Source organism: Aulostomus chinensis, chromosome 10 (genome assembly GCF_037954235.1).
Source record: "Aulostomus chinensis isolate RoL2024-O1b breed Wild chromosome 10, RoL_Achi_v1.0, whole genome shotgun sequence".
NCBI classification, from domain to species: domain Eukaryota; kingdom Metazoa; phylum Chordata; class Actinopteri; order Syngnathiformes; family Aulostomidae; genus Aulostomus; species Aulostomus chinensis.
The window spans coordinates 7520233-7541943 of record NC_141329.1 but is presented as its reverse complement, the minus strand read 5'-3'; the positions used below and the strand labels follow the sequence as shown (position 1 = coordinate 7541943).

The following is a 21711-nucleotide window of genomic DNA, read 5'->3' as shown; positions in this document are numbered from 1 at the left end:
CAGGCATATTGGGAGATGACAGGTACACCAGAGGTGGAGGGATACGCTGGCTCTGCTCGTCTGTTTAATATAGATCTGCAGTGATAAGGCAAGACAGAAAACACAGGATGTGTCTGTCAGTCAGGAGAAGGGAGCCCAGAGGAAATTGCCACAATAAAGTGCACACATATGAGAGAGAAGCTCCCGGTTGGGACGCAAATTAGTGTGTGGATTTAAATGATGCAACTGAAGCTTAAAAGTTTAAATTCAAATCCTTGCACCCAATAAGGGATAACCCAGGTGTGTACAGGTAACAGCTGGGAATCCGCTCACCAACACCCAAGCGAAACACACCCTCGCTCGGTTTCAACCTCCCATCCTCATGTGTGCATGCGAACCCAGAATGTTTGCTCAAGCTGCTGATGGTATATTTCAGTCACAGGATTAATCAGTGATGACAAGGAAACACTGTGTTGTGCACATGACTACGTGCACACACAGACACGTGCAGGTTGGGGACAATGGTGGCCCTGACGGGTGTAGACAACCAATGTTTAAATCCAACACGCTTTACATGACAGGGTGAAGGTGAATGAATGTAGGATTAAAGTTTTCACATTTATTGTGCAGCAGATGCCATGATGTGAGCCAAATCTGAGCTTGTTCAAGGCTATGATGACGAAATAGATTTGCTCTTCTTTATAACAACAGTAAGAGTTCCACTCTTTATCTTGTTGATGCCATGCATGTTGAAAACTGCAAGAAAACTTAAAGTACTACAACAACTTTACAATATATGCACTTATTTGCTATCTTTCCCAGAGTCAGACAAGAAGATAGAGAACCTTCTGTTTTTTGTGTGCGCATTAGAGAGCTGAGAACCACAGACTTCAGCTGGCTGCTAGTTAGCTTAGCACAAGGATTGGTGGTGGGTGGTCTGTGTAGCATACATGTGTTAAAAGGCATCAAATATACTTTTCTACAAACCTGTCCTTGTCTGCTTTAATTAGGGTCGGACCAAATAATGGGCTGTGTGTGTGTGTGTGTGTGTGTGTGTGTGTGTGTGTGTGTGTGTGTGTATATCATTATTGATCAAGTGAGTCTGGCCTTGAATAAAATTAAAATTGCGAGATATTTCACTTAACACCTAGATACATAACTGGAGTTAGTTTCCCAACTGGGTGCTGGAATTTGACCCAGCACCTCTCAATTTTGGCAAACAAAAAGTTGTGACAACTGGCGACTGCTGTATCATGGTCAGCTTTGTAAAACTGGATGAGGCTGATTACTTCTAGACAAAGCATGATCTTGAATCTCCTATGTTTTGATCAGAATAGACAGGAAAGACAGAGGCATGCTAACCTGCCCATCTCCTACCATCCATTGTGCTTAGCTCACTAGTGGTCACCTAGTCTCTGTGGGTCTCAGCATCACCAGTCTTGTTGTCTGGCACTAGGGAGGATGGGTGATATGCATGTTCTCCAAAAAGTTGTCATCGTTACACATTCTGACTCCATATACATTTATTTTCTAATATACACGAGGGCCTAAGGTCCCTAAACTGAGCGAACAGCGGCATGTATGTTGAGTCATTCTGCATATTGGGATAGATGCAGGTACTCTCAGTACATTGGTAAGCAGAACAGACATTTAATGCTTTATTTCACCTAAAACAACAAAATAGCATAGTACTTGCCATTTGTGGCATGTACTATACTGTACTGACTAGGTAGGTTTAGATGTTTAAAGAAAGAAACAGTGAATGGATATTTGCTTTGGCAGGGAGGAATTAGTTGGACTGAACTATCTCTTGTTAAAATGCTCCCGTTTTATGATTTTATAGAGAAAAATGTTATCATTGAAGAAACCCTGTATCTTGTATTATTTATTTTTCTATCAGTGTTTTTGTTTGTGGATGTATCAGATAAAAAGTGGCTAATATTATTCCTGTGCTCTTCATGTGTGTGATGTCATGATTATGTTGACAGTGTATAAAATCTTGTACACAACCAGCCAAACTAATGAAGACACCAGAGGTTCTTACTTATTTCCATATATCTTTATGTCTTTATTATCTGTTATTTCCCATATATTTATATATCTTTATTCTATACAGGTGTATTTCTCAATACAGGCTTTTATTGACATACATAGATTGTATACATAAGCTTGAGAGGTACGAGAGGGAGTTAATGTCCTTCATTACATATTTTGGCAGTTAACAAGACAACAAAGGACAATGTTGCACGCACGCACGCACGCACGCACGCACGCACGCACGCACGCACGCACGCACGCACACCTTCAGTACAGTATACACACATTACGGCATGCACACATAGAGGGCTGAACACGACCCACACTGACATTCATACACACCCACACCCACACCCACACCCACATAGGCTGACACTCAGGTCCACACAACAACTAAACCCTCACACATCCTTGAGGGGAGGGTATGGGTATTCACAAGATAGATCAGGGGTTCCCAAACTTCTCAGTCCTGGATTCCAAAAATAAAACTCCATTTCAGTTCCCAGAGGAGGCTAATGCATACACGTAGACAGACAGACAGACAGACAGACAGACACACACACACACACACACACACACACACACACACACACACACACACACACACACTCTCTCTCTCTCTCTCTCTCCCACTCTCTAACAGGCCAAACTCATCCAAATGTATTTTTAATTTAATTTGATATCTACTATCAAACAATTATGACTAATATAGACAATCATTTTAAATTTTGTTTGATCCCTACTTCCCCCATCTGTGTCTTGCACCCTGACTTTGGGAACCCCTGGAATAGATTACATCAATATCAGACTGACCAGTAAATACACATGTAGATGTACAGTACTTGCCATATTTTAACTCTTGCTCTTTCAAACACACAAATACATCTCACACACACATTCCTTCTCTCTCTGTCATAGACACGCAAACACACACACACACACACACACACACACACACACACACACACACACACACACACCAATTTTTGGTAGAAAGTAAAGAGCAGAAATGCTACTTCCAGACTATGACATTGGTGATGTTATTAGCTCTGATCCATATTTGGTTTCTATTAACGACAGAAACAGTGGTGACAGCAATGATGCATTATAAAATAAATACACATTTTATATTGCAGTTATAGACTGAATACACATGGTCAGTTCACTCTGTGATCCATTTTCCGTCGGACATTATAACAGTCTTATACACGGTCACACATGCATACACATTCATGTCACTAGCAGACAGTGCTTCACAGTGTAGGGAACTCATTGCAAATATATCTTTTGTCCAAGATGCCACCAACACAGGCTGACAGTCAACACACCACCAACCACGGCACTGACACGTCCTCAGAAGGATAAGCAGAACGTGTGAACATCATATATATATATATATATATATATATATATATATATATATATATATATATTTGGCTTCAATAAAACACGCTAAAAGGATACCTGAAGTTTGCTACATATCTGAATGAACAACTTAACAGCATAAGGTGAAAATATAACCATAAACATCAGGAGCGGAATGAAATGGAATTGAATGCTGATTATGTTGTCTACATGAGCACTGATTATATGATATTTGTGTAATTGTATAGAATATTTTGTATAACCTGAAGAAAAAGGCAGTCACTCAGTGACTTCAGTGAGACTTTTTTTTTTTCGTGGAGAAACACAAAGGATGCTCCGGGTTTCAGGAAAGAATCCAAAATAAAGCAAGCAAAAAAAATCTGCTGTGGCCTGGCTTCCCCAAACTCCCCTTTTTTTTTCTTTAGATTTTGGTGCGAAAAAAAAAGCAATATATGAGATGTTCGAAAAGAGGCAAAAATGGTGAAAGGTAGCCCCTTGGTCCTGTAGTTTTGCAGTATGTCCAGAAGAGGACACTCTTAGGTGGGTAGAGTGGCACCTTCGTTGGGTCAGACTGCATTAGTGACAATGAAGTTTCTGTGTTGGTCACTGCCAGATTCTGGGGTGATACTCTTCAGCAGACGCTGCAAAAACAAACAAAAAAGGAGGCTTGATGAGGGAGATTAAAATATTCTTGTGCAATGTAAATTATTCAGTCAGTTTTGGTGGAGACATGAGCTGCAATCTTCCTGATCTCTTCTAAAAACTAATTTTCAAGGACAACCGACATCAAAATCTAACTCAAATGACCACCTGACTTGATCATCAGCAGAACAAACATGCAATCCCATCCTTGTTACAAAGACAAAGACAAACACAATTTCAGTGTGTTGACAGTGTTTCATTGTGTGTCTCGGGAAAACACCTAAAGAAAGTGCCACCTACCTTTGTCTTAGGTGATGGAAGAAAATGTACTCTCTTTATATGTTTTTAAGTGTGTGCTCTGAGAGCAATTCGGTGTACCCATGTCATCAGGTGCTTGCGTAAGTATGTGTGTAAAATCTTGTGGAGCCTGGAAATCATCATGTTTATTTTTTCTCCCTCCTGGCTAATCTCTGTCTCCTTCTGTGCTCCTTTGGTCCAGATTTCCATTCATGCGTTCACAGAAGAGGGTAGATCCTGACAGTGCATGTGTAACAGTGGGAGGAGTGAAGATACAGACAGTCCACAGAGAGGTCGGTAGAGGTTATGGGGGAGACGGAGAAGGACAGAGGGTAGAATTGACCATTTTCTGACGATAGGAATACAGGGAGTGAGTGCAGCGGAGTGCTGTACCTGTTTGAATGTGCCCTTGGTGTTGATTAAGTGGTAGACCATATAAGCAGGCACACAGATGAACGAGGACACCCCGATGCAATAGCCAAGGATGGTGGTCCATGGCGGGTACTGGTAGTGAAACAACTTGACCTCTGGAGGGAAGGCGAGGAAGCTGATGATGATGAACTGGACACGAGAACAAAAACAGAGCTCAAACCTACAGGTGACGGCTCTCCCGAGGTCAATAGCTGCTCCAGTGTTTCACCCAACTTCATGACTGTTTGCATGTGTAAATAGTCTCACCAGCAAAAAGCAGGGGCAGATGGCCACCCAGCACACCCTCCAGAAATAACCCGGGTAGAACCCAAGCATGACATGGACATCGTTACAGAAACGGTTGGTACCTGGATCAAACATACACACACATACAGAATCAATACATGATGCAGTGGAGGGAGGTTAATAGGTCCCTATCGTAAATGCCAGTCAAGTCAAGTCAGATTATTTTTATTTACCCAACAGAACATACCATAGAACCAGGAAACAGCAATGACTTCCAGCAGGACCACGGTGATGACGGCAGGACCAGTGGCGTACTCTTCAAATAGTTTCACTACAAAAGCTCCCCCCTGAGTCAGGACATGAGAGGAAGGGCGGAGGAGGAATAAGCTGATCTTTAATCACTGTTGTGCAAGAGGTTTCATCTATAAAGTCTTAAACGATAATTCGTCAGTATGCTGGCTGAGTTTATTGGAGCAAAGGCATGTTAGTCACTCCCTAATCTGATTCAGCCTTAATATAAACAACAGCCCATAGCGTTGCTTAAAAAAACAAAAAAAACAAAACAAAACAGGGACTTGTTAAATAAAAGTATGGTTGTGGTTGCTTCACTTACATATGTGAGAGTAGAGAGAGCCCCGAGGTAGCAGACACACACCAGGCCAAAGACGAACCACTCTCGCCTCTTCGCCAGGACATGGGGGAACTCATCGAGCATAGCAGTGATCACACCCTCCAGCCCAGCAAACTACAAGGAGGAAGGAAGATACACACCGATAAGAAGACCCAAAAGGGAAGCATTTAGTCAGTGGACAAACTTGAAGTTTATCTCAGCAACATCAGCGGGTTACTGCAGGATATCTCAGCCAAGAGCTTCTTAATGTTAAGTGTTCAAGATGTTGCTAATCCTCTGTTACATCTAATCCACACAGCGAACTCATTTGGCAATCCATACAACCCTGAAGAACCATCCAATTATGTTAAAGAACAAACACACACAACGGAAAATAAAGAAAAACAAGTTTGGATTCATGTGCACAAACACATCATACAGTAATATCCTCAGTCATAACAACGAGCATGGCAACACTGTTGCTGATTCTGCACTGATTATCAGCCCTTGATAAGAGCCTTACTGGTCTCTGAAGCTGGCCGCCCCCGTGCAGATAAATACCGGCTTATGGAGACAAGATCGCCACACAACAGCAATATGAAATCCTATCACATTGTTTTCCTTGACTGTTATTCAAAATGGAACAGTGAGGACAAATAATACCCAACACCTTGATGGAGCAGAGAGGCTAATGCAAATAAAACAGAACAAGGCAAATATGTATAGTTCTTGTTCTGAGAGACACATGACAGGTTGACAACACATTTATCAAAGGGGACTTTATGTCTGCACTGTGACAAGTAAACGAACCGTGCTATCCAGGCCCAGCATTATTATCATGAGGAAGAAGATAATGGCGAAGAAGGTTGCAGCAGGCATGTTCGCTATTGCTTCAGCGTAAATGATGAACAGCAGACTGGGACCTGGTGAGAAAAACGAGAAGCATGTCGAAAGATGTTGTAGTACAATGTGAAAAAGTAAACTTCAATCTGGGATTTTTCCAAGATGTATAATTAATAGCTGGTCTGGTGTTCTACCAGCATCCTTGGCTACTGCATCCACATCCTGCTGCCTCATTTCAGCCATGTAGCCCAGCACGGTAAAAATCACAAAGCCAGACAAGAAGCTAGTGAGGCAGTTCACAGAGCTGGTGACCAGTGCGTCTCTGCCAGGAGAAGAAGGGTTAGACAAGAGTCAGCCAGGATTGCGGGAACCAGTCAGATCAAGTGCATTGAAAACCCCAAAACTCACTTGTAGCAATTGTTGTGAAATGGGTTGTAGCTAGCAAAGGCGAGGAGCACGCCGAATCCAGGACCCAGAGAGAAGAAGATTTGAGCTGCTGCATCGATCCACACCTAGGAAAGCATAGAGGGGAGGAAGGTGATGATGAATGGTAGCAAAAGAGATTAAGCGGAAAAAGTTATGTAGGCATCAAAGAAAGGTTCTTGTCGACTCACCGTAGTGCTGAGCAGTTTATCCCAATCAGGTTTGAGATAGAAGAGCACTCCTCTCCAGGCCCCTGGCAGAGTGGCCCCTCTGATGAGCAGCACGAAGAGGACCAGGTAAGGAAATGTAGCCGTCACCCAAACTACCTGATGGGGGAAAAAATAAACGATTGTCCTCATTTGATGATGCTGATTGAAGCTCCATAATCATGTTGCTTTTTGTTGGTTAGTAAGTTTGTCTGTCTGCCAGCAGGCTAATTTTTTTTTTTAGGCCAAGAAAGAACCCGTCACATTTTCATGTGTCACTGCAGGAGGGCATTCATATGAATTTCCCAGGAAGCATTACATAGCCTTTTATGAAAAGATTTGGCATATTCACAGAGATAATACCTATTAATGTGAGGGATTTAGAGCCGATCCAGTGGAACTAAATATTTTCATAGGGAGGTAATTGCATATCATAGAGCGGGATATTAGCCTTGGCAGAGTTCTCCACTCTCCGGGTTCCCTTCTTGTTCATTTAATGGGAACACTTGCTAGTGTTGACCACATAAAAAACACACCACTTCAGATGAAAAGAGCTTGGGTTTTTTTCTGGAAAAGAGCAACTTGCCACTAAATGTCTTAAACACAAATGCATAAATGGAATAATTTCTCACATATATAATACCACAAAAGCGTAAACTGACATTATATTTGTATGATCCCCTGTCCTTATTATAATTTTAGGGCTATTTTGGTTGAATTTGAATCCTTTGACCGTCCTCTTGGTCAATGTTTGAAAGGTCTGCAACACCAGCAAATGTTCTGTGTATGAAGAATGAACAGATTAGAACCGTGAAGAGGAAGTTTCCTTTGTTATTTCCTTTCTAACCAACTTTTCTACCCATGATGATGAACGATAATGAGGGTGATGGATGACAGGAGAGAAACGTCCGTTCTGTCTCCATCAGTTCGTCCATCCATCCATTCACTCTAACTGACACCTCCATCAGCCATGCAGGCGCCCTTTTGGTTACCTTTCCAGACGTCTTGACTCCCTTCCAGATGCTGAAGTAGACGATGGTGAAGATGAAGAGCAAGCAGAGGGCCAGCTGCCAGCTGATGGAGCCCAGCTGGTGCAGACCTGGAGAGAGGTGGACCTGCAACACCTGCCGACTGGAGGAAGGATGCAAGGAGAAAAGACGAAGAAGGTGACAGTGCAATTACATGGAAGAAAAGGAAGGAAGGAAGAGAGAGTGAGGCCATAGGAAACAAAGAAGTAGAGAAACAGCAGAGGAAAAAAGGAAATAGCAAGGAGGGAAGGATTTGTGTTGGTGAAAAGGAGGAAACATAAATGATGCATATTTTTTCTGAAAACGTGAAGGCAAATCTACTCAAAGCACAGATTTAAAGAATTCAGATGGGTTTAAAAACAAATATTTTTTTGAAGTTGCAGGAGTCATAGTTAAAAGAAGAAGAAGGAGGAGGCTGAAATGAACAGTGAGGTTAACATTTGGTCACAGGTTAAGCACACAGAGCCTGGACGATAAAACACAGGCTTGATTTATGTCAAAAACAGGAAATTCTGGCGCCAGACTGAGTTGCGGAATTTGTTACTTTTAAAACCTGTATCAGGAAAAGTCAACTGGATAAAACCGAATCAGTCTCAGGGAACAGAAACAGACGGAGTCTTGAGAGTGGCTGATAAGACTTCCCAACATCCCAGCAAAAAGAGAAAAAATACACAAAACAGAGAAGCTGACTGTATTTTTTAATGCCTTGGCTGTTGTAGCTGATGTTTATTTCATATTTTGGCAACTTCAGACGATTGTTGAAGTAGGAATTCATTGAACCAAACATGGCAATCATTCAACCCGTCTGTTTCCTGTTAAACTGCACTGTAATGACTTATTAGTTTATTGGATTTGATAAAATATTCATAAGATTTTGGTTGACTATTTTAGCAGACTATTCTGATTACACCTCCATCTCATTTCGGATCATCAATGTAGTGATCGAAATATGAAAGTGATGCAGGTTTTTTCACATCAGGGGCCCTTCACAACCCTGTAACCCTCTGGCAGCCATCTTTGCTCCGTCACTTGCCTGCCGTCTCCCTCCAGCTCTCCCCCTTCAGCCTCTACATCTGACTTACATGCACTTACGTATAGAACTCCTCAGCGGGGGAGGTAGAAGAGTTGGACCACGACACATTGTGGTCAGTGGACATGTATCGGTTGCAGTTGGCCGTGTTCCAGCTGTTGGTACAGGTGGTCCAAGGAAGAGTGGGCCGCAGTGACGACAGCAGGTAGTACAAGGCCCAGGCCATGATCGTGTTGTAGTAGAAGGCAATGTAGAGGGCTATGATGCAGATGGCAAAACCTATGCCTAGATGAATGAAGGTGAAAAAGAAATATTAGAATAAAACTCTTGGTTATAAACTTCTCGTGTTTGTGTTTTGTGAATTGAGATAGCTGTCACATCAGTGGTGTTTTCTAAGTCAAACTCCAACTTGGTTAAGTGGGTGAAAATAATTTACATACTATCACATATCTCAGCATCTGGCATTTGGCATAGAAATGTGACAATTTCCATAACAGAGAGTATCAGCGTCTCTAGATGTACAAGGAGCCGCGGATGCTCTTCCTGGGAAGAGTAAAGACGGGGGTGAAAAGGTCAAATGAGCTGTCTCTCAAACGGGTGTTCTGTCTGTCTTCATCTTTCTTGTTCTCTTACTGCCAATTTCCCTGCCAGTAACAGCTCTCTGATGTTTGCGGCTTCCCTTCGATCCGAGCCTTCAACTGATCTCTCTGCTCTTCTCCGTTCTGTTTTCTCTCCACTCCCCCTGTTACCTTTGAAGATGGGGCAGATGTATTTCCAGATGGAGATGCAGCCGCTGCGGTGGAACTGACCCAGAGCCAGCTCCATGTAGAAAAGAGGCACACCTCCAAACACTGCCATCAACAGGTAGGGCAGCAAAAAGGCTCCTGGATTGAAGCGTGGGAATGAGGAGAGAGAAAAGAAAATGGGAGGAAGAGCAGATAGATGTGAGAAGCATGAAGTAATGCAGGAGGAGGAAAAAAAAAAGAGTTTGAGAGCAACTTTAAAAAGACAAGAGCACTCATGAGAAACACTACACATTCCATCTGCGATCTCAGTCGTCCTCCTCATAACTCCCTATCAACTGAAGAATATTAAAGGCCACGCTGTAAAAAGCATTAAAAATTATGAGTACCTTAACATTTACATAACCCTGTTCCCTACTCAAAAACACTTCATGCTTCCATGGTTTCATATCACTCTGTATTTAATGGGCTGTGTGAAAAACACACTTAGATGTCCATGAATGAATGAAATAGGACAACTGCAGTGTTGATTTTGTTTTTGCTGTGTGAGGGAGAAGCTCTTATTTCTACTCTGATGCCTCTAAATACCAAACCCGAGGGGCAGCAGGACGGCAGCCAGATGCTTTAAAGTTCAGAAACGACATGTCTCTTTCTTTGTCTCTCTCTCTATCTCATTATCAATTTATTTCATTCGCACGTGTGCATTTGTGTTTGCGGTCTGTGTGTGCGTGTCTGAGTGTGTGTGTGCGTGTGTATCGGCCTGCCTGTGGCTCTTTGTGACATGAAAGCAAAGATAAGGGTTGATTGAGCAGCTGCCTCGGAGACAGGTTATTAAGCAAGCAAAAGACACTGAAGCTGTTCTCATAAAAAACACAATTAATACTGTTGCCTCTATCAAGTGTCTCCCTGGGCGCATCTCTTCCTCACGCCATGAGGCACACACACAGAACACAGGAAATTGCAAAGATTTTATTATTGCAAATTCAATAAAAGTGAAAAGGAAGGCCTTCTTTGCCGCTAGGTGAGGATTTTGAGCGCAGTCAGACCACACAGATGCAGCCGTGCTTAGCTTCTCAACTTTGATTATGTAAGAAATTAACTAACATTCCTGCAACATCTGTGCATCATATTTTAGGTGCTCATGAAGCAGAAATGATGAATGCTCCTGATCCTACTTCCTCCAACATGCAGCTCATCTTCTACCCATCCTTGCTTCCTCACCTCCTCCATTTTGGTAGCAGATGTAGGGGAAACGCCAGACATTTCCCAGGTCCACAGCGTAGCCAATCACAGAGAGCAGGAAGTCCATCTTCTTGCTCCAGGTTTCTCTGGGCCTGTCCAAGCAGGTCTGCTGGACCACCAGAGTCCTGAGGCCACCCAGTGGCACAGAGGACCCGGTACCCCCTCCGGGCCCAGAGGCTGTGCCTGCAGAGTAAGCTGCGGTTCCTGCTTCCTCTTTGGGGCTCTGAAGGGTGGACGTGGTGAAGCCGTTGGACACTTGCTGACTAGAGCTGGGGCTCAGATTCTTGGGTCCTCTCTCAGCAAGGCCATCAGCCAGCATCAGTCTACCGTTTTCTTGCTGTGTCCCCTGCTCCTCTTCCCTCACATCCTCGCTCCCTTTGTCCCAGTCGCCCTGATTCTCCCCTTTCTCCCTTGTCAGCATGCCCATCATCATCGTATCTTTTGTCTCCATTGAGTTGTGCTGATGTTGGCGTTGGCGGCGAGGCGGTTAGGGGTGGAGAGAGGTCCTCAGCGATGATGAAGGGAATGTGGCACTGCTATCTGATGTGGGGCCCATGAGGGGAAGAGAAGAGCTAGGAGGGCAAGGGAATGGTGCGGAGAAGGAGTCGGATAAAAGACGTGTCCTTTGTGGACAGGTTAGGTAGGAAGGGAATAGGAGGATAGAGCTAAAAGAAGAGGAAGGGGCCAGAATGAGGGGAGGTGTGTGTATGTGTGAAAGGACTGAGATGAGTCTGCTGAGCAGGATGGACTAAGAACAGACTGCCAGGACGGATGGAGAATGATGTATGAGGGAAGGGATATGTTTGACCTGGATGTTGAAAAATCTCCAATTTTCTCCACAAGCTGCTCGTCATCCAAAACACTCTGCAACACACACAGGAAGTACTACTTGTGTATAAATTAAGTTTCAATGAGCTTCTGAACTGACATACAGTCAAGATCCAGGATCAGATCTTAAGCTTTATTAGATATTTAATAAGAAAATCTCACAGGACCACTGAACATGCTGTACAGTGCATATACAACAAGGGATTGAGCTCTAACATGTTGATTCACTTAGCATGTCCTCGTGTCTCCTAGTTCAAGCTATAGTCAATAGCAGTTGCATAACTGCTTCAGATGCCTGATCTGATCAAAGCCATGTAATGTGGAGTAAATTAGAAACAAGCACACGCAGCATTTTTAAAGACACATAAAGAGAATCCTCAGTGGGAGAGTTTTCACATGCTTATAGAGGAGCTCTTGAAATTACTACCAAATGTTATCTAAATGTGAAAAGTAAAAAAAAACAAATGTATTGCTCAACAACTCAGTTGGCTACTTTCGTGTGATGTGAAATATGGATTTGAAAGAACTGACGATCATATAAGAGTAATATTTTCTTAATTTCTAATGAAACAACTTGGATATTTCAGAGAAAATAAGTATGAATATTTCCTTTTTCCTCCTGCAATTTTTTTGATTTGAATTACCACATATGATTTACACATGAATTACATTTACAATGACAGCTAATGACCCTGTAAGTCATTTGAAAATTTAAACAGCAAATTACAAATATTCAACACGTGCACATAAACGCTACCTAAGGGAACGACATATCATTTATAATTGTGAGCTCAATTGTTGACAAATGCCAGAATGTAGGGAGACTTAATTTACACAAAAAGTTATTATCTTAATCAAGAACAACTGTCTGGCAGTTTTACCCTGCACGACTTTTACTCCACATCAGAACCAAAACGCAGCTGGACACAAACTTTTTTTTTTTTTTTCTTCTTGTGAGCTGCACTTTTAACTTCCTGGGAAAAGCAATAATGAGTTTTTTTTTCTTTTCCTTTTTTTAATCACAACAAAGATTTAATTTCCAACTGAACTCTCAGCGCACTCCTTCGCTTGGAGATACTTTGGGACGTGAAACTTCAATGAAAGCTGACAATTTGACGGAAAAAGCGGATCATTTTATCCTTCCTTTTTTGCGTAATTTAATCTACAAAAAAAAAACAAAAAAACAAACAAACTGAGAAAGTGTCACCCACTATGATATGTGATCGTCCCTCATCCGTCCAAACGTACCACAACAGGTCAAGAAACTGAACATGAGGCTGGTTTTTAAATGAAAGGCATTAGCGCAGTCATCCAATATCAAAAGAACAACTTCACATGCAAATTAGTGATAAACTCATCTGGTGAGAGCTGATATATCTTTTACCGTCCCACTAAGTATACTTTATTCGAGAAACGGAAAGTGCGATGATAACATCAAGGTTACGGAAGAGGATAAAGTCAAAGAGGAAATATGAGAAAAAAAAAATTGCTATTATAAATCAATCCAAGTTAAAAAAAAAACCAAAACTACACATTATCTTTTGCTTCCCTACTAAACTCTCATGTTGAAAGATGAAATGAAGCGAGAATTTAAAGTAGTATTTTATAAACATTTACATGCATTACATACATTACCTTCGAGATGAAAGAGGATGACAGTCTAACCTGTGGCAGCTAAAACCTACATACATGCACACACACACACACACACTCACACCCACACGCGCATACACTCACACACTCAGAGCAGCAGCAACTTCTAGTCCAAACAATCCTGTTGTAAAAACTTGCCAGAAGAACCAGCGCTGCACTAGCACATCGAGACACCGTGTTTGCCCATTGAGCTCTCAAACCTCTCTCATTTCTCTCTGTCTCTCTCTCTGTCTCTGTCTCTCTCTCTCTCTCTCTCCCTTGTTGTCCCTTTCTCACAGACTCCCAGCCACACACACACGCAGACTGACACACATGTGACGCTCAGAGATGCACAACAGCATAGATGTATGCCCAGATGGATGCAGATATTGGATGAAGGTTGAGTGAGCTCAGACAGTCTGAAGTTTGGTTTGATATAGTCAGTGATCGTTTTCACAACGATTCCAGTTATTTAACACTTCATGGTCAGAAGACTCTACAGACGCACACGTATATGAATATATATATATATTATAAATAAGCTTCAATGATGTTCTCTCACTCCTTTTCTCCACTTTCACTCATTATTCTTTCAATCTTGAGTCTATCTGCTCACTCTTCAACTTCTTCCCCTCGTGTCATCATTCTGCTCGCCTGCTATGGAGAGATTAGACTTCTGCTGCTTTGACCCCTGTCACCCATCATTTTTGAAGCCTGTTCTATTTCTCCAGATCAGCAAATTATTTGGACATTTTCTTTTTTGTGTGTGCATTTCAAGTGGATGTCCAAGCAAAGGTATTTTTTCCATCATAAGGCTATACTTTCGCTCTTGCTCAAGGTAAAATGAGCCTTGTAAAATAAGCCTCAAAACCCATTTCTGAGAACTTAACACTTTGCACATGCTACATTAGAAAAGTGAGCTTGCTGGCCGTGTTACTTCTAGGTCAAAAGCCCCTGAATTATCTTACTTTCTTACTCGGTGCAAGGCGGCAGCGGTGCTGGGCACCTCCCAGCCAAACTTCCCTCAACATTTTTACTCCCACAAGTTGTTGCAGCAATTGAATAATGCCTGCCTGTGTAATAAAAGGTTTAAAAATAGACATATTTCATATATAAGGTGCTAAAAATGATCGCATTGCCCGGCGAAAGAAAACATGAGTGTGGAATTTGAAAGACCCCCGTAATGAACAGTATATCAGCTCATGAGAACAGGCTTCTTAAATCCCCTCGAGATCCCAGAGGCGCCTGCTCAGTGTATCTTTTCCTCTGAAACAGCTCATAAAGCTTTGGGCTCTGCGCCAGCTTTTGTAACCCAGCTATATGTAAACAAAGACTGACACCCTGTATTCTGGCATACAGATGGCAGGAATGGTTGAGTTAAAGAAAAAAAAAAGAGCTATCAGAGTCTGCTTTGGTGACACTCACGAGGGTTGCAAAAAAATCTCTGCATGTTGGTCTTTGAATCAAATGAGCGAATGGCCGTTCATCTGACTGGCTGTAAACTTCGGGCGGCCACTGCTGGCGCCCAGAAGTGGTGCGGTGTTTGAGGGTCTAAGATGAAAGACTGAGATGACAAGCAGGATTCTGGTTTGGAATGATGTCGTCTGTCTGAATAGTTTGGATGCTCTGTGACATCATCTGGATGTCACAGATCAACCAGGGATTAGAGTCAGAGATTAAATACCATTAAATACCAAAGTCACAGCCTCGAGATCAAAGTGAGAACTTTGAGATCAAAGTCAGATATTATTCGGGGATGTTTTACCGCACTAGTATTGAAAATGTGAAAAATTGCTATGAATTGAACAGATCCTTTTTTTTTTCCTTTTTTCTTTTCTTTTTTTTACAAATAAAAGTGCACTCTGGATGAAAAGCACATTTCAATCAAAACAAAAATACATCTATTTGTCAGGTTTCTGTCTCCAAAATGGATATTTTCACATGCAAATGATCAAATTTATTAAAAATATGACGATCTTTAATGAAGATGACATTTGTTTCTTTGACAAGCTTTTGAGAAGTATATAGCAAAAAGTGTCTTGTTAATTTGACTCTGTAAATTAGCTGCTTTAAAAACGCTCAGAGTTTTTACTGAAAGAATGCTGTATCGAGTCAGGAATCCACCTCTTGAGGGCAGATGGGGATTTGGTGGTAAGAACATTCATCTGGAGAAATGGAGATTAGATTTCTAACAGATCAGACAGATGCCCTGTAGCTGACCCTGCCTACTGCTATTACTTTGTCAGGTTAATTAAAGCATTAACGTGTTTAATACTGGCAACAGGTTTCTTTCTTTTAAAACCGTAAGTCAGTGTTGGCGTTGTCTTATTACACTAAATTTAATATTTAGCTGGGAGGAACCATCAACCGATTTCCATGATATTTGAGCAGAAATGTCTTTTCACACACATCCACAGGTGCCATGAAAAACACATAATCTGACATCTGTATGAACTTACACTCTAAAACATTCTCTTGTGCACACATTGGATCCCAGAAAGAGAGAAAAACTTTTTTTTAAAAAATCCTCCGGCGCTGTATTTCTTTAAACTGTGTACTATGAGAGTGAAGTTTAGTTTCCCTTTCCCACCTGACATCATGCCAACTTGAACTTCGGCTAATTGGAAAATAAACAGTTCAAGCAGACGTGGGAGGAGTGCTTTAGCCCGCTAGAGTGAAAGCCTCCACGTTGCCGCCACATGTGCACAAACACCACTCAACTAGTCCACTGGTACTTTAAATAAACTGCTCCCAGGAGAAAAGGAAAACAATTTTGATAAGCAGACATGAACAAACATATTTTGTGGCAAATTGTCAATTCTTGTGCAGCAGCCTGCGCTGTAGTCATTTACATTGTTGAGGTTGCACAAGAAGTTGTGAGAAACAAGAGAAATGTTCTTGTGGGCACTATTAGATTTATGCCCCTGTGTGATATATGACGGTCCAGTCACGCACCCACAATAACTCCAACACACATGAATTCCACCCATCCATCCATTTTCTACTGCTTATCCTGTTAAAGGGTCGCTGGGGGGGGCTGGAGCCTATCCCAGCAGCATTCGGCCTAGAGGTGTGGTTCACCCTGGACAGGTCACCAGTCCATCGCAGGGCCAACACATATAGACAGACAACCATTCACCCTCACAGTCACACCTTCGGTCAATTTAGAGTATCAATCAGCCTCGTCCCCTCTTGATGTCTTTGGACTGTGGGAGGAAGCTGGAGTACCAGAGAGAACCCACACAGGAACAGGGAGAACATGCAGACTCCACACAGAAAGAACCTGTGCTGGAGCCGGGACTCGAACCTGGAACCTTCTTGCTGTGAGGTGACAGTGCTGACCACTACACCACCGTGCTGCCCCACATGAATTCCTGTCTCCTGAATCAAGGTTTATTTATCCTTGATTTGATAAATAATATGTACTGTAATACAATTTAGCAAATGTTGTCACTGACGGCCATGTGATCACTGGCCTGTGTCTGTTTGTTAGCAGGATATTTTTAAAATTGATGTGCAGATTTTAATTTAATTTGGTGGAAAGATTAATAATATTATTAGGAACAAGAGATTAACTTTTGGGGGCAATCTGGATTTGAGTTGATCCTGGATCCTGAAGGATCCTTAAGTTCTAGACCGCTGGCTGAATGTATTTTTCTGAACATGTCCCAGAAATCATCTTGATCATCTTCTGGATTTGTGATCCTGAAGATCAATTTTTAGTATAGTTGATATGTCCACAAATTTGAGTATATGTTACTGTATATTCATTGAGGCTATTTGTTTTTCAATAGAAATAAATATTAAGCTTCTGGAGATGACATGGATCATGATTCATGATTCAATGATTCAGAACATCTATTTTTGCAGTTTCAGAAGAAAATGGATAAACAAGTTAGTTTTTAGAGGTGTCGTTAAAGTTCATTGACACCATTTCCTCCAAATATATCTGATCTGGCAATGGCCTTCATTGATGTTTCTTATGGTTACACCAGCAGCACTTGGTTAAGTTTAAGAAGCCATTTTGGGAAAGGTTGAAGCTTAATACAATAAAAAGTCACAAGAGATTTTTAAAACTTATCCACAGAGCTTTTGTTCCATAATCCAACAACTCACGGGACTCCTGTGGTTGCTTTAAACGTCACACATTCCATCCTTCCTTTTTTTTCATCATTATTTTTCTCATCACCATCTGCGCTATTTCCTCATTTGGCAAAATTAATGTACAACATTCATTCCTGTGCTACCTTTCAAGACTCCTTGTGCTACCTCCTCAGACTGGCATATACAATTGCAATCCTAATAATCCAATATTGTTACAGGCAGTAATCTGGGGGCAGAATCCATTTCCCACAAGCACAGAGAGGACAGGTCCACCCGAGACAGACTGCGATTATTGACTGCTCTTTGGAAATGTCACATTCTTCTTTGTCAGTATCGGAAACAATGAATTAAATCAAGTGGATGTGACTGAAGGTGCATGCAGGACACAGAAGAATGATGGACATATTACTTTAAACTCTCTAATGATGGAGAGACCCGCCTTGCCCACAGTTTTAAATTATTTCCTGTTTACTTGGCAAAAAGGAAATGATTTTGTATCATCTTTAAACCAACAGGCAAAACTTTGCCCCCCCCCCCCCCCAAAAAAAAACACTTAACTGAAGTCAAGTTCATCAAACTCAAGGCTGGATTTGTTTGAGTATTCAGAGACTGTAAGAAAAAAATAGAAAATCAAATTGATAAACTGGCTTAACGCACAAAGGTCACAAGTGATAATTTGTTCCCACAACTTTTAATTTGTGGCCACTGGGAGAATTTGTTCCCATGGTCTTCAAAACTTCACTACATCACAATTGTCCAAGAGCACATTAATTTAAGAAACATTTGGCAATATTCTGCAAAAATGAGGTACTTCCTAGTCCTGATGAGACTGGAGGAAAATAGGATTGACTCTATACTTAGCACCTCTGGTGGTAAAATATATCTACACAGCCTTTATCTACAATGATTGACTAATTATTTAAACATTCTTTATTACTGTATGGCCTGTGTGCAGTAAAAAACAGCTGTGTTCCACTATTCTGTCAGTATTTCACAGACTTCTGAACAGAGTTTTTCAGAATTCCATCAAGTACAATACCGCTTGTGGTGTATTAATTATTTTGGGATTTCTTTCTCAAAAATGGAATGCCTTTACACCTACTCAAGGGAACAATGGGAACTAACCAGTGAAGCAGAGCCAGATAATAAAAAATAAATGCACTTAAGAGATTACAACCACATTCAGAACTACCACACTTAATAAAACAACTTGTAGAAGTTCATAATGGTTTTCCAAAATAAACGACGGATAATAAAGTCCAATGGGTGTAATAATGCCGGCAAGATACGAGAGTTATTCAAAAGAAAAGAAACCGCTCTCACAACAAAGCTGGAAAAACACATACAGTGTACATACCTCTCACCTAGTAAACCGTGCCTTATGTCACCAGTGGCCTAGCAATCCACTGTATAACTGAAAGTTGATGGTGGTAAACAGTAATGTCGGATGTTGGAATTAAGTTACAGGTTCGGAAAAGACAGAGTGGGGTCTTACCTGGATATTTTTAGCAGGATGTGAAGCGTCTGGTCATCTGTCCAAGACATCGTGTATGAACGCAGTCTAAACCCAATCACACAAATCACACATGGCTGGGCTTAGAGTGGGTTGTATTGTGCTCTGCCTGGCTTAAGACACAAACACACATACTTGAGCATGCATGCCCCACTCATACACATGCGCTCCAACACAAGCACGTTGAGAGGGGATCCTTGCCCCTAATCCAAGACTCCTTGATGCATATTCATGAGGGTCCAAGAGGAACACAGATACATAAATGACCTCACAAAATGTAAATGATCAGGAAGGTGAAACCTTGTGAAGTGTGTATCTGTGTGTGAGTGTGTTTGTGTGTGTGCGCGTGCATGTTTGTGTTAGAAAGAGAGATTATTTAAGTCCCAACCTGTCTGATCTAACTAACCCATTTACAGCCACCTGCAGTCGACTGGGCCAAAAGGCAGATCGCCAGGTACAGACACAGACCACTCTACTTAGATATGAGTGTGTGTGTGTGTGTGTGTGTGTGTGTGTGTGTGTGTGTGTGTGTGTGTGTGTGTGTGTGTGTGGTGTAGTGTTGTGGGACAAGAAGGAGAGTGATTTAAGAAAAAAAGGAGAGAAAACATGGTCAGCATAACATCAATGTTAAATAATCATCAGTATGTCCTCTTTCTTTATGCCTTTCTGACACACACACACACACACACACACACACACACACACACACACACACACACACACACACACACACACACACACACACACACCTTCTTGTTAAAGCCAACCCCTGCGAGCGTTGAACGTCATTCCAATCAGCATCAGCTGAAGTACTGGGTTAATCCTTGTTGCAACACACACAAATCCACACACAGGCATGCGCATGCACATGCACACACACACACACAAACACACACACACAGACGTGCATGCACACACACACAGACACACACACATACACACACGCACACACACACACACACACACACACACACACACACACACACACACACACACACACACACACACACGGGAGGTAACAAATGGAGGGGAATAAGGAGCCCAGGTGTGTGACTGTGGGCTAGTTCTCCCTGTGGTTGGAAACTATCATGAAACTCATTTCTGAAATCAGGACTGTTTGCTCTGACAGGAACGCCGAGCAGATTTCTTTGACCAGTGGCCATTTGACCACCTCTTATGTGGATCCGTTCAGAAGAGTTGCCCTCCAATGTTGACAGGTGGCAGGAGGAATGCTGTGGGTCTGAGGCAGCAGCTTGGTAAAACCGTATCACGTCCAACATCAGATCAGATCAAGCTCTCTCGGTGGAGTCTTTCATCTGGTTGAGTTGTACTTTCTAATCAGCAGATATCGTAAATAAAATCACATCTTGCTTATTCCATGTACTCTATGACCCACTGTAAAAAGAACACGCTGCTGAACTATCCCTGTGATTTTCAAATTAACAAATTAATGTGGAACAAGACAGGATTTCTTTGTAAAAACTAACTTCTAGTCAATGCTTGCTGCCTAGATAACGTCACTAATAGCAAAGGTTCTTGGCTCCTTTTATTCTCATGTAAAACAACTCAATCAAATACTAAAATACTTTATCTTTGTGGCATTTCCACTTAATATCGAATGTGGAGACAGACAGGAGAGGCTGGCAAGAGGGAGGGGATGACCAACAGCAGAGGGCCTGATTCAGGCAGGGGCTGCAGATTTTTTTTTTCTTCATTTTCCTGATCCAAGCACATAGGCAGCAAAAACAAACACACAGAACAACACAACATTCCACCCTGTGTTTATAGTATATGATGGGAGTGTTTTTTTGGCAAAAAAAAAATACACCCTTGGGGGTTTTCATTTGGGTATCATTTTGTTGGACAAAACAGATTATATTTTTTGAAACTATGATTTAATTTACTTTTTGGCTAATGTACATTGTTCTGCCCCGGGGACGCTGCTCCTCTTTCCCTTGTAATTAAACTGCATGTGATTATGTAAATCAGAATGCGCCATCACCAGGAGCTGATTGGATTGTTCACCGCCCAATCCCGACTCGCTTCGGTACCTGGCTCCGCCCCCACACCCGCCGCTCATCAGGCTGATTACCGCCAGCTGCGCCGTTACGTGTGATATGATGGGAGCGGTTAGCTTAGCTATGTTCCACTACGTTTGTGTATTTTGTCGTTGATTGTGGTACATTTAACTTGGCATTCAGGAGTAAAGCTCAGACTCTCAGGATTATATATATATATATATATATATATATATATATATATATATATATATATATATATATATATATATATATATATATATATATAATTTCACACTCCAACTTTTCACACTGTTGTTCCTCTTCTGTTCATTTCATGGTGACATTTTTCATCTTTATGATTCGTTTTAGAGTTGTTTTTTTTATATATATAAATCAACCCATTTCCATTCAGATACATTTCTTTGAGCTTGTTTTTTGTTATAATTGTTACTTTAAGTTAAAATATATAGATTATAGCATCCCATAATAGCTTAACATAATAACTTGCACA

The 21711-nt window shown here is 41.6% G+C and overlaps 1 protein-coding gene across 3 annotated transcripts; it reads right to left on the bottom strand.

Annotated features, from left to right (window-relative positions):
- Positions 1–2034: 2034 nt before the first annotated feature.
- On the bottom strand, positions 2035–19440 carry slc6a4a (solute carrier family 6 member 4a). 3 transcript variants are annotated; one of them, XM_086215852.1, is made up of 14 exons: positions 19162–19440; positions 11082–11966; positions 9867–10001; positions 9180–9402; positions 8052–8190; positions 7045–7179; positions 6839–6942; positions 6625–6752; positions 6398–6510; positions 5591–5722; positions 5225–5324; positions 4999–5099; positions 4714–4881; positions 2035–4022 (listed from the first exon to the last, which is right to left on the bottom strand). In XM_086215852.1, exons 2-14 carry the CDS (start codon positions 11551–11553, stop codon positions 3948–3950), a joined length of 2025 nt encoding a protein of 674 aa, XP_086071978.1. In that variant the 5' UTR covers positions 11554–11966; positions 19162–19440; the 3' UTR covers positions 2035–3947. The 3 variants fall into 3 exon arrangements, with proteins under 3 accessions (XP_086071978.1, XP_086071979.1, XP_086071977.1); XM_086215853.1 differs by lacking the exon at positions 19162–19440 and adding an exon at positions 19024–19107; XM_086215851.1 differs by lacking the exon at positions 19162–19440 and adding an exon at positions 13566–13955.
- Positions 19441–21711: the final 2271 nt, after the last annotated feature.